The 17,797-nt window shown below is 43.9% G+C and overlaps 1 protein-coding gene across 10 annotated transcripts in view; it reads right to left on the minus strand.

Moving 5' to 3' along the window:
- The window catches only part of ERG (ETS transcription factor ERG), a 277,144-nt gene that overhangs the window by 37,058 nt on the left and 222,289 nt on the right, over positions 1–17,797 (minus strand). For all 10 annotated transcript variants that reach the window (XM_007183771.2, XM_057545942.1, XM_057545945.1 and 7 more), the window contains one exon: positions 5,500–5,651. In XM_007183771.2, coding sequence (XP_007183833.1) covers positions 5,500–5,651 — 152 coding nt within the window. The remainder of the gene's footprint in view (positions 1–5,499; positions 5,652–17,797) is intronic.

The raw sequence follows: 17,797 nt of genomic DNA on the forward strand, positions 1-17,797 counted from the left end.
GTCATTTCCTCTGTGACTGGTGTGAGAGTAGCAAGTACTCAGTAAATACCTCACGCATTGAGTAGAAGTTGCCCTGCAGGGAGGGCCTGAGGAAGACACAATACAAGACGTTCTAGCCATGTGTGTTTGGGGGCCAGGAACAGGGGGTTTTAAATCATATAAGAGCTTTTATTCTTGGTGACTAGAATATTCTAAGTGCTCAGTAAATGAATGAATGAATGGATGGATGGATGGATGAATGAATGAATGAAGACAGGGAGCCAGTTAAAAGATGAATGTGGCAACTTTTTGTCTCTGAGACTTCTGACTCCCATGAGCATCTGTGCTCAAAGTGTATATTTAGAAAATAAAAATGGAAGTGTTTGAAAAGCCCCATGCCTTAGCACCCATTTTAGGGAATAAAAATAAAGAAAAAGAAAAATCTTCTCAAAATGATGTAAGCTGCTGAAACCAGAGGTTCTGTTGCATTTTGGTCAGCATTTTGCAACTCTGAAGAAAAGTGGATGAAGACCGTGCCTTCCTCTTTGCCAGCTCCCTCAGTTAGCACATCGCTGAGCATATTGTCAAGGCCAAAAAAATAACAGCGACGGCCGGAGGCCACCCGGCACACGGAGTGACAACATCACTGCTGCAGGGGCTTCCTCAGACATCACAAAACCTACGTTCTCTAGAACATATTAGTTCCACTGTACAATGGGGACCCATTCTTTCTAAACATCGATCTGTGCTCACAGCCTTGGTGAACAAGAATTGGAAATACCACCTGGAAGTCAGATTCCCGGGTTGTCCCCAAGTTGTCTCGGCTGTTGATGGGAACACAGTAAAATGTATAAGGCTGCGTACTGCGCTTGATCTGATCTGTCTGAACGGAGCTCAGCGCTGCCACCAATGAATGGAGCTGCGGGGCTTCTTCCTCAGCTCTCACACTGTGTTTCGTGCCTTAAATGGCCCTGGATCTCCCTGTGAGGGCCTTGATGCAGGACCTTTACAGAATTTATTGTGCCAACCAATGACAGCCCCCAAAACCCATCTGAAGGGAAAAGCTTTAGGACAATTCTTTCTTTTGCCAACTTCCTTTTCTAAATGATGCCTTTATTTCAAATAATGAAGGTGTATGAAAGCAAAATTTATTCAGTGTCTTCTATCTAGCTTAGAGCACCTCAAACCTTAGAATTCATGAAAATCACACAGGAATGTGTTACCAATGTAGAATCCTCAACCCCACACCGGGATTCATAAAATTTAGAGACGGGCGTTTTTAAATCACAAGTCTCCCAGGGAATCCTGGTGCAAGTGGTCTGATCATACTTGGGAGAAACATTCCCCAGTCAGCCTCCAAATTAAGCTGAGCCAACAAAGAGCCATTTAACTGGGTCCCATGTCTAGGGCCCCTCTTATTAAGACTGATTTCACTGAATGATACTTTGATCTACAACTGTGAACATAAGAAACAGCCCAACCCCCTGAGATGTAGACCTAGATATACAGATATTCACACCAAATAGATAGATAGATAGATAGACAGGCAGGTAAGATAGATAGATATAAATGACAGAGACAGATAGATAAATGATAGATAGATATAGATAAATGATAGATATACAGATGATAGAATAGATGATTGATAGATGATGAAAGAGAAAGAAAGAAAGAAAGGGAGGAAAGAAGAAAGGAAGGAAGGAAGGAAAGAAGGAAGGGAGGAAGAGAGAGAAAGAAGGGAAGAACAGGTGTGATGTATTGTCTAACCACTACACTTTGAGGCGGAGGGGCACAATCACCAACCTTGCCAGGATGACAGGTGTAAGCCAGGGTTTCCCAGAATGTCTGGCATCTCTACTGATTATTTTTCTTGTGCCTTCCCTGTTACCCTCCTACAATAAACCGAGGAACACATTTTTCTCTAGACTCAGAATTAATACCTGGGCCGTCTTTCCCACATTTGTTTTCTTTTTATTCTAGGGACACTGAGGCATGTATTGATTGAGGCATCCCCTTCACACAGCCTGCTGACACCTTGGACCCAAATAACACCTGCTTTTTGCAACTGTGCAGGATTTAAAAGTTTGCGTTAAACATATATACATATATACATAAACATACAAACCCCCCTCCTGGTATCACCGTCTGTTAAGTTCTTACGTTAGCCCATGTTCTCTATCCGTTTACTCTGAAAATGGATTCTGTCTTGTTCCTTTATTTATATTTGTGTGAGCTTTCTTAAATCCATTTGGAAACAAGGAGAGAGTGTAAATATATCCAATGAAGGTATATATTTATTCATTAGGGTTATTTTATGAGTTTCTTTAAAGCTCTTGAGTTAAAGACAGTGAGTCTCAAAACCAGGAACTTTGAGAAGCGAGGAATTCAGGTACAAGAGCCCAATCTGAACACAGACAATAAGCCAGGTTCTGCTTTTTCTTCTCGCTAACACACCAATCTTCGGGCCAGTGTGTATCAGGACCATTTTTAGGTCTAGGACATGAATGTCAGTACATAGGTGATTGATGGTGCAAGTGCTTCAGAGTAAATAATGGGGTTTTTTTTGGTTATCTTTTTGATTTGCACTTATGAGTGCCAATCAATGTGTTTAAGTAGTAGGAACAATATGAACCAATCAGAACCAGGTTTGGAGAATTCTACCTAAGTATGCAGAGTTCTCTACACCCAAAACGTGCCCGAGTGAGGTGCCTGGATCCCAGAGCTGGGGCCTAAGGTACAGAGGCAGCAGCTGACAGAGTGGTCCCCACGTCCTGCCATCTCTACACTGGGGGATTTTCTGGATTGTGCAATGTAGCTCTGTGTGTGTGTGTTCATCTGTGTGTCTATGGACACACACACAGGAGGCTTGACCAATAACTGAAAGACTCACAACTTGCAAAACCAGCCACAATGAGCTCTCTTACAAACCCTGTTAACTGAATAACTGCCTCTGCATTGGCATGAAGCAACCAAAGGAGGGAACAGCTGAAAGAGGACTTTCTTCAGGAGACGAAACCAGCCTTTACACAAAAACTTAATATGAGCCAATCTGTGCGACCAGGCTTCCACCCAACCGAGTGCCGTTTAATGAGCACCTACTACATAGATCACAAATGGTGGATGCTCTGACTTGATTAAATTGCTTCTTTGCCTCTTTCCCATGTAAATATCTCTCCTGTTTTCTAAACAGTTTACTTAACATAGGAAGCCGCAAGTCTGGCCCTACTGGAAAGGATACTGATGACATCAAAGGCTACTGCTGGCGGGACAGAAACAGGACCTCGTCAGTTAAAAGGATATAACGGCACCAGACTTAGCTCCTGCGTCTGCGATTCTACACGGAACCCAGATAAGCATCTTTAACGTGGGCCTCTTCTCAGATTGATTCTCTCACCTTAGAGGACTAAAGACTTCGTTTTGCTTAAACTGAAGAAAATACTTTCTTAAGGAGGAAGGCAAAGGGCGAGATGGGCTTGGGCGGACATCCTCTGGGTTTCTACGTCATCCCGTTCAGCTTCAGCCAGTGTCCGAGGCAACAGCATCCCTGCCTTCCCACTCCTCTCCAGGCACATATCTGTTCTCAAGCCTTTTTTAGGTACCACACATCCAGGATGGGCATCTCGGACATCTGCCCTTCCATATTTCTTCCCATTCAACAGGAAATGCCTCCTGTTCTAAGTCACAGTAACAAGTAATGGGTCTCAGGAATGCAGCTTAGTTCCCATGATCAAACCAAATACATGCCCTCTGCATAAATGTCAACTGTCTCTCAAGAAACACGAAAACCAGCTTTGTCCCTCTCCTAAGGCACACTTGAGACTCTCTCCACTGTCTCCTATAAAAGCCGTACAACGTGTGCTTCGAGGTCAGGGATGGCTGATCCCTTTCGTACCTAACTAACTGCATCAAATCATTTTCCTGCAAAGCCACAGTGACAACCCTGGAGGGAAATCCAGTCCATGAACCCAAGTCAGATGTTTTGCCAAGGACTCTGCACTCTGAACTCTCCTGTTCGGAAAGCAATGGGAACACAAGTCCACTGGATGTGATCTGATGCAGAATAAGGGGCAGGGGTGGCAATCATGCCACGGAGGGGATTTGAACCCGTTTGCCATCACACTTCATGGAGGTGAATAGAGGTGACTTCTGGGGCAAGGGAGAATCAAGTTTGCACCAACCTCACCCATGCACACCTCTTATTACTCCGGCAACAAGGAGCAGACCGGGCAGTACTACCCAGTAGCTAGGCACCCCTTCATCCATCCCTCCCTCGGTTAATATGCATTGAGCACCTAGTACACACCAGGTACTGCACTTGGCCATGGAGGCAGGGCCTTTGTGGGGCTTACATTCTATTGAGGGAGGAGATAATAAGAGAGCTTTCACATAAATGTCCACTATAGTGACAGATGGGGATAAAGGCAATAAAGGAAAATGAGGCAGGTGGGGGGTTGAGAGTCACTGGGTGGAGTGGGGAGGGGGCGACTCTGGATGGAGTGGTCGGGAAAGGCTTCTGAAGAGATGTTTGCACAGAGCCCCGATGAAGGACAGAACTCCCTGGAATCAAGGGGGTTTCGGGCTGAGGCGACAGCAAGTTCAGCCCCTGAGGCAGAACAAGAGGGGGACCAGGTGGCTGCAGTGGGTGATGGGATGGCAGGGGCTACTGCAAGGGGCTGAGATTCATTCCAACCCCCCGAAAGGAAGAGAACGAAGGAGTCAGAAGGGCCTGAGCTCTAACTTGGCCTCTTATTAACTGCAGGCTGACCTCTCCAAGCTTCAGTTTCCTCATCAGAGCACTTGTGACAAAGACACTACCTATTTCCCAAGATTTCATGACACCAAAATTTCTCTGTCTCCACATCGCTCACCAAATACCTCATATAGAGTCAGGACCCACTGAGCAGTGATGGTTGTCACTGCTGCTATTGTTGTGGTGATATTTTTGGTTTTATGTAGTGCATTTCCTCTGAGGAGGTTTAAGGCATCCTTCCTATTACCTTTAGTTTTGCTAAATACATAAATTCCTGGCATTTTCCTCAAATCCAGAGCTATTGTTTTGGCTTGGGTTTAGAATTACTTCTGGTAAAGAATTTTTCTGGCTCTCAAGAGTCTGTGTTTATAGGTCAGTGATAGCTGGAATTTCAGAGTTTGAGATCAAACAATATAGGGCTCCCAACTTTTAATTTTGCCAGATAAAAAAAAAACTTTTAAAGCCTACCTTCTATTATGAATAGCACTTCATAAAAGGAAGGATATTTAACACCAAATAACCTCAGAGAAAAGCCAATTCTTCCTTCGAGAGGTCACTTTTCATGGATTCTCTCTCTCTCACACACACACACACACACACACTCACACACACCCAGAGCAGTGAACATTTCACTGTGGGTGGACCAACTTCTGCTGGCTTCCATTTACAACCACTGCTCCAGGCAGTGGAGGGTGACCAGTGCCAAGGGCTAGAAGAGAGAGCCTGAACAAAGCTCTAGGAAGGCGTGGGTCGCTGACCGAGCCTCTGACCTGCTGGCACGATAACTCGGCGCTCGTTCGTGGTCATGTTTGGGGGCGGCATGTGCTTCTCCTCCATGTAGCCGCTGTAATTCATCGCGACAGTGTCCGTGCTACCCACCATCTTCCCTCCTTTGGCCATGCTGCATTCATCAGGGGAGTTCCTGGAGAGGAAGAAGACACATCCTTCCATTACTGCGGCAACCCAGAGCCCTCCTCCCTGTCTCTGCGTTGATACCCAGAGAAGCGAGGAGGGGCAAGGTGGAGGGGCGTGAGGAAGGGGGAGGAGACTGTGAAAAGACAAATGCAGTGTCTCTGATGAACTGAACGGCTGTGTTTCCTCCAAATCTATATTCGGAAGCTCTAATCCCAACATGATGGCATTGGGAGGTGGGGCCTTTGGGAGATAATTAAGTTTACACAAGGTCCTGAGGGTGAGGCCCCTATGATGGGATTAGTGGCCTTTATAAGAAGACGAAGAGACCAGATACCTCTCTCTCTCTCTGTCTCTCTCTCTATCTCCTCTTTGCCACTGAGTTTATAGTGAGAAGGTGGCTATCCTCCACCCAAGAAGAGAGCTCTCTCCAGACATCAACCCTGCCAGCAACTTGATCTTGGACTTCCAGTCTCCAGAACTGTTGTTTAAGCCCGCAGTCCATGGTATTTTGTGATGGCAGCCTGAGCAGACTAAGACAGTGCCCTTGCTCAGTGGAAGCAGAGGGCAGGCACGTGGGAAGCAAAGCTGCCACCTGGCTTCTATTTCTCCAGCCAGCTCCTTCTGAAACTGTCGTGTCAAACCCCCTTCCGTGACAACTGATTGGAAACACTTGCAAGGAGCAGGGAACTGGTGCTTGTTCTCCCCGTGTGACTGTAAACAGGCCACGCACACAGATGCTGGGAGACGACCCTCAGCAAGGTTTACCCTAGAGTGCGTGCCTCTTCACAACCTCAGAACGAAATCCTTGCACTCAATTTCAAATCCCTGCAGCCAACCTTTAGACACAGAGTTTGATGGCCCCCAGTGTTCCTGGCTTAGGTGCAGGCAGGAAGATCAGAGGAAGGGGCAGGACAGGGGACCCCAGCAGCCCTGTAGGACTGGGATGGGGGGTGAAACCAGCTATGTGCCTGCAGAAAGGAGTCAGCTGCTGGGCCTTGGGGAACAGCTCACAGGGCTGCTGTTCATTAAGACAGCCACGGCCTCTTGGATAAAGACAAACCTGCCTTTCTAAAAAAAGAAAAAAGGGGAATATAAATTTTTAAGTGAGATTTGAAAGTTACTGGACATGGTGAAATATACATAATGGGGAAACTCCAAACAGAAAATGCAGCTTAACCAGGAAACAGAAAAATGTTTTTTTTGAGGGATCTTGATGGTTGGGTTATGTCTTCTAAGGTGGATTTCTGGAAATTTCCTCTCAAGGGCTACCCAACACAGTATTTTTCATACTCTTGGGAATCTATGCATCTCCACTGGATTTTAGATTTCCATCCCAATGTCTGAGGCCCTGATGGTTGTGGGCTCCACTCCAGTGAGCCTTCCTTTGTCTCCTCCACGCTTTGTTTGCTGGAACTCTGCAGCCAATTTGCAAAACCTTGGAACTATAGGCCTGGCATGGACATGATCTTCAAGTCAGAGATGGTCTGAGGCATTGAGGCAGAAGGGCACTCTCTGGGTGGGGCAGGACTGAGGTGCGGTGGAGAGGGTCATTCTGACCCAAGAGCCGTGGCAGGGGTGTAGACAGGAAGAGCAGACCAAAGGCCCTGGAAAAAGTTTGTTCAGCGTCTGGGAACTTTGAAAATACAGATGTGTTCTCAGCATCCCTTGCACATGTCTGGTGCTGATGGAGGGAGCTTAGGGCTGATGATGAGGGAGAAGCAGGTATGTCTGTGGATGGAGGTTATAGTTGGGGTCGTCCAGGACTAAGTTCCTACCATGGGCCTGGAAATACACAACCCTGTTTCATGGCATCCTCACAGCTGTACTAACATGAAGGAAATTTAAAAATAATAGCAGTCGGAGTTCCCACGGTGGAACCCTCTATATTTCCAATGCTGCCTACACGTGCATTATTTCCTCTTGATGCTATTTTTCCTGGCTTCCAACATTTATCTCTAAAAGACCCATCCTAATATCAAAACACTGAATGTCTTCACTTGAGACTTAGTTTCCTTTCCCTTTGGAAAATTCCATCAGTTGAGTGGAGTATGTATGTTTTGGTCTATTGGTCTCAAGGAGAGAAGTTACTAGGCAAGAGAGTTAAAGGGGTTTGTTTCTTTAGGAAAAAGACTTTAGATGCTACTTAGGTGATGAGTGTCACTCAAGTAACCTCTGTAAGGTCTAAGATGAGCACTGTTCAGATTCATTCGTTCACTCCTCCATTTAGACCATTTTTTATTGAGGGCCTGCTGTATATCAGGCACCATAAATTCTTTCTTCTCCAGCAAGGCAGTTATCCATCTAAAAAGTTAAAAGTCAAAGAGATGTATAGAATTATAGAAAGAGGAAACATGGGGGATTATAGACCCTACATTCCAACTCTCCCATTTTCTTACAATTCTATTGTTCAATTTCCATCTCTGAGGACTAAAGCTCTAGGAACAAATCAGTTTTCCCATGGCATTAAAATAGATCCCTCAACAAATACAGAGATATAATGAGCTATTAAATTGCATTTTACCAGAGCTTTCCAAAAATATGTGTAAGTATTTAAAACAGGGGCAGTCTTCAATAAGGTTACTTTGTCTTCATCTTATAACCAGAAGACATAATTCATCTCATTAAGCTTTTCCAGCCAGCTTTCATTGTGAAAAAAAGCAGCAGAATGAAACCCTATTTTCAAATGTTGTACCTTCAGTTCAATTAAAAAATTGTCTTTTTTCCACTGTACTTTGTTTTAGCTTCAGAGGAAGACAGAAGGGAACCATGTTTGTGATCACTTCAAATAGTTTTTGAATCTAAGTAATAAATCTAACAGAACTCCAACCCCAAAGAGGGGAGAGGTCACCCCATAGGGCCACTGACATATGAGACTCAAGGCAGGTATTCAATAAATACTGGTTAAAGGGGCCCCAGGTGTTCTATTCTCACTGTTCAGTCATTTCGCCTTGTTTATGCTCTTGGAAATTTTAATAGCAAAAGAGTAGCATATATATATGTTGCCGTGTTCTGAGCGCTTAACAGTTACCAATCCTCACAATAGCCTGGTGCAGCGGCCGCTGGCATTAGCTCCATTTCTCAGAGGTGTAAACTGAGGACACAAAAGAGAAGGGAATTGCTCCAGGTCTCAGAGGCAGGAGGAGGCAGAACTGAGGCTTGAAGCTGGGCAGCCTCTACTCACTGGCCACACTCATAACCCCCACACAGACAGCCCCACCCAGTAAAGGTAAGATGGCTAGGATGGCGGCTCTTTAAAAGGTAAAACAGATCTTTATTTCAGAAAGGCATCAAGAAGGCCCTGCCCCACATGTTACTCTGTGCACTGTGATACGTACACGATTCATAGTCTAGGCCACCATCCTTGCCCCTGGACTGTTCATTCCCCAGCACAGCAGATGTGTGACCCATCCAGAGCGCATCTAAAAAGACGGAAATAAGAAAGAGAGGGAAATCCTGGGGGAGGATTTTTTTTTTCATGGAATTTAGACACTTATTTTAAGAAAAAGAAATCTTAACATGATTCAGAGAATTGCAAAGTGTAGATTGAAAAGTCTCCCAATAAATGCGTTTTCAGCTCTTTGCCCAGCTGTGGTAAGAAAAGATCCACACTGGAAATCTGCCCCTTGCTTACTGCACTGTTTAGCTCTACCTTCACTGTGCATTCCGAGAAGTCACAGGGAGAAGCTTCCCACAAACAGCCTGGTATCCTACCTGTACCAAGCCTAGAACAGAGGATCCCATGTTCTCTATTCTAACATGGTAAGGGTTTGGGCATTCAAGTACATTACTTTGAAATGCACGTAGCAAAGAGCATCCCTTTAAATATGATATTCTTAGTATTCACATATGTGTTCTTTAACAGTTCCTGTGAACGTTCTAAGGCAATTCATGAGATGCCTGCTAAATGGGTAATTAATTGGTGAATATGAAAGTTCTCTGTCTTATTATTTGGGGCATAAATTTCTTTATTGCTAATAAGCATGGTTCAAGATATTTCTCTCAAAGACTCTATCTTTTAAGGGCATGGCAAAGTGATTATGCAAGTCAAACCACAGTGAGATATCACTTCACACCTGTCAAGATGGCTATTATAAAAACAAAAACCAAAAGATAACAAGTGTTGGTGAGGATGTAGAGAAATTGGAACCCTCGCATACTGTTGGTGGGAATGCAAAATGGTACAGCTGCACTGGAAAACAGTATGGCGGTTCCTTGAAACATTTTAAAAAAAAACAACCATATGATCCAGCAATCCCACTTATGCATATTTATCCAAAAGAATTAAAATCAGGCAAGAGATATTAGCACTTCTAGGTTCACTACAGTACCATTCACAATAGTCAAGATGTGGAAACAACCTATATGTCCATTGATGGATGAATAGATAAAGAAAATGTGGTACACTCATACAGTAGAATACTATTCTCCTTAAAAAGAAGGAAATTTGGAAATAGATGACAGCATGGATGAACCTTGAGAACATTATACTTAGTGAAAAAAGCCAGTCACAGAAAGACAAATACTGCCCGATTCCCCCTTATATGAGGTATCTAAAAAAGTCAAATTCAGAGAATCAAAGAGTGAAATGTTGGTTTCCAGGAGCTGGGGGAGGGAGAAGTGGTGAAGTTACTAATCCACCAGCATCAAGTCTCAGTCAAGTAGAATGAAAAAGCTCCAGAGATCTGCTGTACTACTTGGTACCTTTGGTCAACAATAAGGTACACTTAAAAATTTGTTTAAAAGGTAGGTCTCATGTTGTGTTCTTACCACAATAAAATAAATAAAAAATTATTGTGTCTTAACCATCTTCTCAGATTCACATTTTCAGGTCTGGGTTCTATTTATAACCCACAAAACACTGGTCCTGACAACTCCATACACTATGCGGTACCAGGGAGAGGGAACAGAAGGCAGGAAGACCGCTCACAGCAGGAGAAATCCCACATTGGGCTGGGGCTGCCCTGAGAGGGGGAGGCTGATGCAGACTGAAGAATCTCAGGAAGGCATTGGACAACAGCTGGGGTGCCAAAAAGTTGGGTGTATCGGCCTCCAAGTCCCTTAAAACATCCTTGAGGCCACACAACTTTAGGAGTTTAATCTCTGCAGCAATCTAACAGATTTCCATGCCACTTGGGTGTAATTGCGGTCACTCTAGGAAACAGAGAAATAATGTAGAAAGACCCCCTCAACCTTCATGACGAACAAGATAGGGGGTTGGTGCCCTTCTGGTAATTGGAGACACATGCCCAACTAAGATGGCCTGTTGAGCCTCAATTAATTAATCACTCTTAAGTAGCATTTGGAGAATTAAGGTGAGTTGAGAACATGATCATTGACTTCTTAAAACATACTAGTATTATGAATTAATGATGAAAGAACATGGCAAAGAATATCAAATAAATTGGAAAATCTACTATATTTTAAATTAAGGTGAGAAGTCAGACATGCTGCCAAACTCCACTGGGTTCTCGTAGGGTTACAGAATCAGAGGGCTGGGAAACTCCATTCCCAAGCCCCCAGGCAGGACTCTCCAGAAGCTACTTGGATGAACAAATGCTTAGCTTATATTAACATTTTTCTAAGGAGGAGAGTCCAACATTTCCCTCTGCAACTCCAGAGTTATATTTATGTGTATGTGTTGTGGCTCTGAATATACCTTCTTCCCCTGTCCTTCCTCAAACTATGTGACATTTGAGGTGAACTGCAAAAACGCACACAAGACATAAATGATCAAAGGAATGGAAGTGAAGGGTATATGAGGGCAGAAAAGCAATTCACCGAGAGATAAAATCAGCACATTGAGTAAGCTTACTATTTATAGTTGTTCAAGGTAGGACATCAATCTATCTCTGAACTTTCTACTTGCCAAAGCAAAAAAGGAAGTCTATCCTGTGACAATTCAAGGTGTCAAAAAGATACACATGAACCAGTCATTCAGCAGAAGCAAAGCTTTTCCTGGGCTGAAACTTGAGAGAAGTTTCTCTTGTGGCTTCTCTTGAAGACAACTGGGGGATGCGGCAAGCAGTATCCTTCCCAGCATCCCATAACAGACCTGAGAACATACCACACATAAAGCAGGATGCTCCAATCACACAGCTCTCAGCTGCTTCAGCTACAGGAACTGGGAGACTGTATTTCCTCAGCCAGCGCTCCATGCTTACCATTTCTTGACACTGATTTTGGAAAGAACCAGCCAACCAGAAAAATGGGTGCAAAAATATAAAAAGTAAATGATTAAAAAATGAAAACAATCTTGAGAGATGGAATGCTACATATTCCAGTTTCCACAGTCTTCTAATTTACATGTTTTAAATTCAAATTTGCCTCTGGGAAATTTACCTAACGCATGGTGGGCAAACAAATATTTACAGACCTTATTTGGTTCATCTTCTATCCCATATCTGACTGCTTACTCATGATAGGGATGGCTCCAAACTGTTTTTATGTATTCATGTTATAGTGAAACATTCAAAATGGTGCTTAACACACAACACAGTAAATGCTATGTGTTAGCTGTTATTATTCATCTCATCCACACAATTCCACGAGGTCAAATACCAACAAGCAGCAGCAATATTACAGGTGACTTGCAGAGAGGATGGAGGCAGGTTGTGCCCAAGGTTACACGACCAGCAGTGGAGCAGCTGGGATTTGAACCTACAGAGTTGGGGTCCTGAGTCCAAGGACTTGACCACCATGCTATAGGACCTCCCCTGGTAACTCCACACGAATGGTCTCTTTCACAGACATAACACATAATGGGATGGACCCTCAGAAGACTCAAGGTGATCACTATTGGGTATTTTCTGAAGAATATCCTGGGAGTGGCCCTGAAGACAGTCATGGATAGGGCGGCAGATGTGAGATGAGTAGGGCCAGCCCTGTGCAGACAAAGGCAGAGTCTCCTGGGAGACACTAAAGGCGGCAATGTTTATTTGGACATACATATGAATTTTGATAAGTCTGGTTTAAAAAAAAGGTGGCCACCTCGATTTACAGTTGAACATCATTATGTTCCTCCCGAAACCTTCCTTGAGGCGCTCAGCAGGGTGCAGGCTCTGCAGAGATGATGGGTGAACATTCATGAGTGTGAGGAAATCAGACAATAAGTGTCTGTGCTCGGAGAGGAGAGTGGGAATGCCTGTGACTCAGATCGTGGGTCTAAGAAGACAGAACTGAGGACCAGGACAGAAGCTGGACCACTGAGAAAGTAGTCCATCTAATTTTTTTAAGATTAAGTGGCCCCAGCCCAAGACAAAAGCTTCTTTTAGCTGTTTCCATACATAATCCCTTTCTTTGAAAAGGGGTAACGTGCCTATAAAAATGTACCAAGATGTTAAAATTAGGGCTTTGGTTTTTGAAAAACAAAATAAACTTGACATCTGACATTGGTTTTCTCACATCAGCGTCTACTTACAGCAGGGCAGATTCCATCACAGAAACAGCCCGCAGTGAAATGGCCTAGATGTGACCGTTAGCTTGACAAGAATGCGCTGTGCCCTGAGCTGAGTGTGAATGGACCTCATTTATCCAGGAATGTCACTGAACGCAGCCCCAAGTGACAGGGCCGAGCTCACCAGCCACCTTAAATCTGTGATCCGCCCTCACTTCACAGCAGTCAGTGGAGGCGCTCAGGCCTGAGAGAAAGCCCAAGGCAAGTCAACATCGAATTTGGGCGATCGATATAACTTCTCCTAGTGGGTGAAGGCAACCCTGCCAGTCCTCTCGAAAATCTACCCATTCTTCAAGCCCCCTCCTCCTTCCTGTTCCTGAATTCCTCTTGCACTTGGAGACGGTTTTCCCCTGCCTTGCTCTCCATCACATGCTGGTGGAGTATTTTTTTTTTTCACATTTGAAATGCATATTTTTTTAAAAAAACTTTCATTGGAGTATAGTTGATTTACAATGTTGTGTTCGTTTCGGGTGTACAGCAAAGTGATTCAGTTACACATATACATATATCCATTCTTTTTTAGATTCTTTTCCCATATAGGTTATTACAGAATACTGAGTAGAGCTCCCTGTGCTATACAGTAGGTCCTTATTAATTACCTATTTTATATATAGTAGTGTGTATATGTGAAGTAATTCAGACAGAGAAAGACAAATATCATATGGTATCGCTTACACGTGGAATCTAAAAAAAAATGGTACAAATGAACTTATTTTCAAAACAGAAATAGAGTCACAGATGTAGACAACAAACTTATGGTTACCAAAGGCAAAAGGGGGGGAGAGGGATAAATTAGAGGGTGGAGTATTCTTGAGCTTTACTTCCAGAGAGTCTGCTTTCCTGCTTACCAGAGTCATCTTCCACAAAAACAAGTACACGCTGGCCACGTGCAACCCAAGCCCTTCCTCAGCCCATAGAGCCTTCCGACAAATCCACACTCCCTAGATTCTCCTCGGCCATCTGGCCCTGGGCCTCCTCAATTCATTCATTAAAAAAAAAATTATTAAAGTATTGTTGATTTACAATGTTGTGTAAGTTTCAGGTGTACAGCAAAGTGATCCAGGTATGCATTTTATACACACACACACACATATGTTCTTTTTCAGATTATTTTTCATTACAGGTTATTACAGAATATTGAGTACAGCTCCCTGTGCTATACAGTAGGTCCTTGCTGTTTATCTATTTTATATATAGTAGCGTGTATATGTTAATCTCAAACTCCTAATTTATCCCTCCCCTCCCTTTCCCCTTTGGTAACCATAAGTTTGTTTTCTATGTCTGTGGGTCTATTTCTGTTTTGTATTATAAATAAGTTCCTTTGTACCACTTTCTTTTTAAAAGATTCCACATATAAACAGTATCATATGATATCTGTCTTTCTCTGACTTACTTCACTCAGTATGAGAATCTCCAGGTCCATCCGTACTGCTGCAAATGGCATTATTTCATTCTTTCTTTTGGCTGAGTAACATTCCATCGTACATATGTACCACATCTTCTGTATCCATTCATCTGTGTAACAAACACTTACAGAGCGAGTCTATGCCAGGTACTGTCCCAGGTGCTGGGGACCCAGCAGTGTCCCTGTTCTCGTGGTGCCTGCGTTTGGGTGGGTGAAGCCCCTCTCCCCAGCCCCACATACTCTGCCCTGGAAGACCACGGTCCACAGCCCATCCAACCCTTTTGTGGACGAGCAAGTGAACGTCTACTCCCGTGCAGTCTTCAGCCCATTACAGTTTATTAGAATGGCACTATCTTCCCAAATATTCTTTTTAGTTTACTGGTGACTTCATGTTAAGAACTTGATGATGAAGCTAGACTAGAGAGGCTTTCTTTGGCAGCTCCACCCTGAGAGTCCAAAGAGGTCAGTTCCACGAGAGGGTCCTAAGGAGGCTGGCCAGGGCACACATCCCAAGTCTGCCTTAAACCTGCATAGGAATCAATCCCTCCTCAGGTGGCTTTCTTCATAAGAATCCTAAAAGCACATACTTAGTCCTAATCGACCGAACCAACTCCTAATCAAGTTTCACGCCATGAATGGAGGTAGTCACCACAAAAGGTATTTTTAGGATCCCAGACAAGGAGGGGATTGTCTGGAAAGTGCCGGGGTAATTTGTAGGTCTGGTTTATTTCTGAATCAGAGGCAGTGGAAAAGCTGCTTCAGAGCCCATGGCCTGAGTAGCGGGTGGAGCTCGGCAGTGATTCACGTAGCACTCTGGGCTCAAACTGAAACTGGAGATGTTTGTCTTCACAGCTGTGTGTTATTTTTACCCTTACTAAATATTCTCTCTTACACCTGGAATTTCAGCCTCTTCCCACCAGGCCTGTTCCCTTCTCCCTTCTCCGAAGCAGTTGAAGACGAAATTAATTTAAAAAGTCACCACCAACAGTTAGTTCTTTGTCCCCAAAAGGGGTTTGAAGTTTCCCTGAGAAAGTTTCATGGTTTAAGTGTATATTTCTCTTAACAGCCGAAAATGGGTATCAGCAAGATCACAGCACATTTAGATCTTGAAAACTGAGGAGGAAATGCATCCTTTGGGGACTCATCCTTTAGAATAAAGTATTCTGTAGAATAAGATGTCTACAAATAGTCACCTGACAAAGACGTGGCATCTTTTCTATCTTGTGTGCGTGTGTGTGTGTTTTTCTCAAAACACTTTCATTTTTCAGAGAGGAAAGAATTAAGCCCGATAGCCATTATGGTGCTTCAGGGTTTTATTTTCCTAAAAGGCGATGTAAATTCTGGTTAACCAAGATGATTTTCATTTCAGGATAGAAAATGCCAAGCAGTGCCCTTGTCCCAATGTCAATATCCACAGTGACCCGATGGGATTCACTTACATCATAAGGAAGAGCACGGCTCTTAGGCTGTTCTACAAAATGGTGTCCATCCGTTTGACGCCCCAAGAAATGGCAAAGATGCTCATGAGTGCTACTAAGGAAGGGGGATGAGAAAAAGTCTGCTCCAGACAGAGAGGGAGCCCCAGAGAACTTGACTCTCTCACTAAATCTTCCCCAAGTGAGGCCCTTTCAATCCATGTCTCAGCCCTGCAGCCCAATGAACTGATGTCTGCAAAGACTCAAGGCCCCTTACAAGTAGGACAAACGATTACTACCCGACCTCACTAGCACAGCTGGGAAAACCACTAGTTTTCCAGTCTCCAACACTGAGCCGCCCACAGCTTGGAAGGTTTGGAAGGTGGCCAAGCTTAACTAGGAAACATCTTTTATGCCAATCGGATTCAGAACCTTAAGGCAGAAAGGAACAAATGTGATTATAGCTGCAAATTTCACTGTCCTAAAAGAAGACATAAAGTCTTCCAGAAAATGTAAGAAAATATACATGAAGTCAAATCTCAATGCATCAAAGTAGAAAGGCATGAGGGAGACCAGTCCCAGGGAGCCGCTTTCAAATGTCAAATATTGACTATTCCACGTAAAATGAGAAAACTGATGTTAAAAGACCTTCAGCCAAGATCTTGTTCTGTAGGCAGGAATTGGGCAAAGCACCTCTTCCAACACAATGACACATAGGGAACTGGAATAGTCACTATCCTAAAACTGAGAATTTTTTATTTTTAATTTCAGCCCAGTGAGTATTTACTGAGAGCCACCACGGGGCTCAGACCGTAGGTCTCCCATCACGCTAATTATTTTTTAAATGTGGTTCTGTTTGGAATCACCTCATGAAGGGAATGTAAAGATGAGCGCAGTTTAATTGATCTGTTATAATAAAGTAAAATGAGAAGAAAGTAAATTTTTTTTAACTGTGTAATATATACAAGAAATCAAAATATGGTTGGTGTTTGGATTTAATGCCTCTCAGAAGACAAAAAATCGGACATATTGCTCATCCATCACCTGGAGAAACTCCACCGTCCCTGCCAACACAGAGGTGACGCCTGGCTAAAGGAAGCAGCCCTGAGGGAGGAAGAGGAGCACAGGCCTGGGGTCACATGGCCCATGGCAGGCGGACTTAAGTTATGGAGATGCAATGGTCTCCATGTATAAAATGGGTATAATCTTAATGCCATCTCATAGATTTAATGAGGAAATTGGATGATATGTGGTATCCTAAAATCTATTAATAAATCACAGTGCGTTGTGGAAATATTAATATCACTCCTCTGGGAGTCTTTCTTTCCTGCCTGGAGAAACTGAGTCATACTCTCACATCCCTGCTATGGCCAGGCCCAGAGCATCCCTCTGAACTTGTACTTGTCATGCGACCTCACGGAATCTTTTTCACCTTTGATGGACCGTAAGCGTCTCTTAACTCATCGTCATAGCACACACAGTCTATGATGAAGAGTAAACACCAAATAAACGGTTGAGTGCAGAGTTTCTCCACTTCGAGACTACAGACCTTTGGGGCCAGATGATTCTTTCTGGGGGCAGATGCCGTCCTGTGTGCTGTAGGACGCTGAGTAGCACCTGTAGCCTCAGCTCACTAGACGCCAGGAACGCCTCACAGGTGTGATAGTCCAAAATGTCTGCAGACGCTGCCACATGGCTCCCTGGGGGCACAGTCACAGTGGCTGAGAACCACTGGTTTCATGAGTAAGATCCCCTGCACTCAGGCCAGGAGTCCAGAGCTCCTCCTATTTTGCCTGGTGCTCCTTAGAGGTAAGTGCAAGCCCCCTGTGTCTGGGCTGATACTTAGAGGGGCCTAGGCTCGATTCTCAGGAGGATTCCAG

The sequence above is a fragment of the Balaenoptera acutorostrata genome, chromosome 4, assembly GCF_949987535.1.
Source record: "Balaenoptera acutorostrata chromosome 4, mBalAcu1.1, whole genome shotgun sequence".
Taxonomy (NCBI): Eukaryota; Metazoa; Chordata; class Mammalia; order Artiodactyla; family Balaenopteridae; genus Balaenoptera; species Balaenoptera acutorostrata.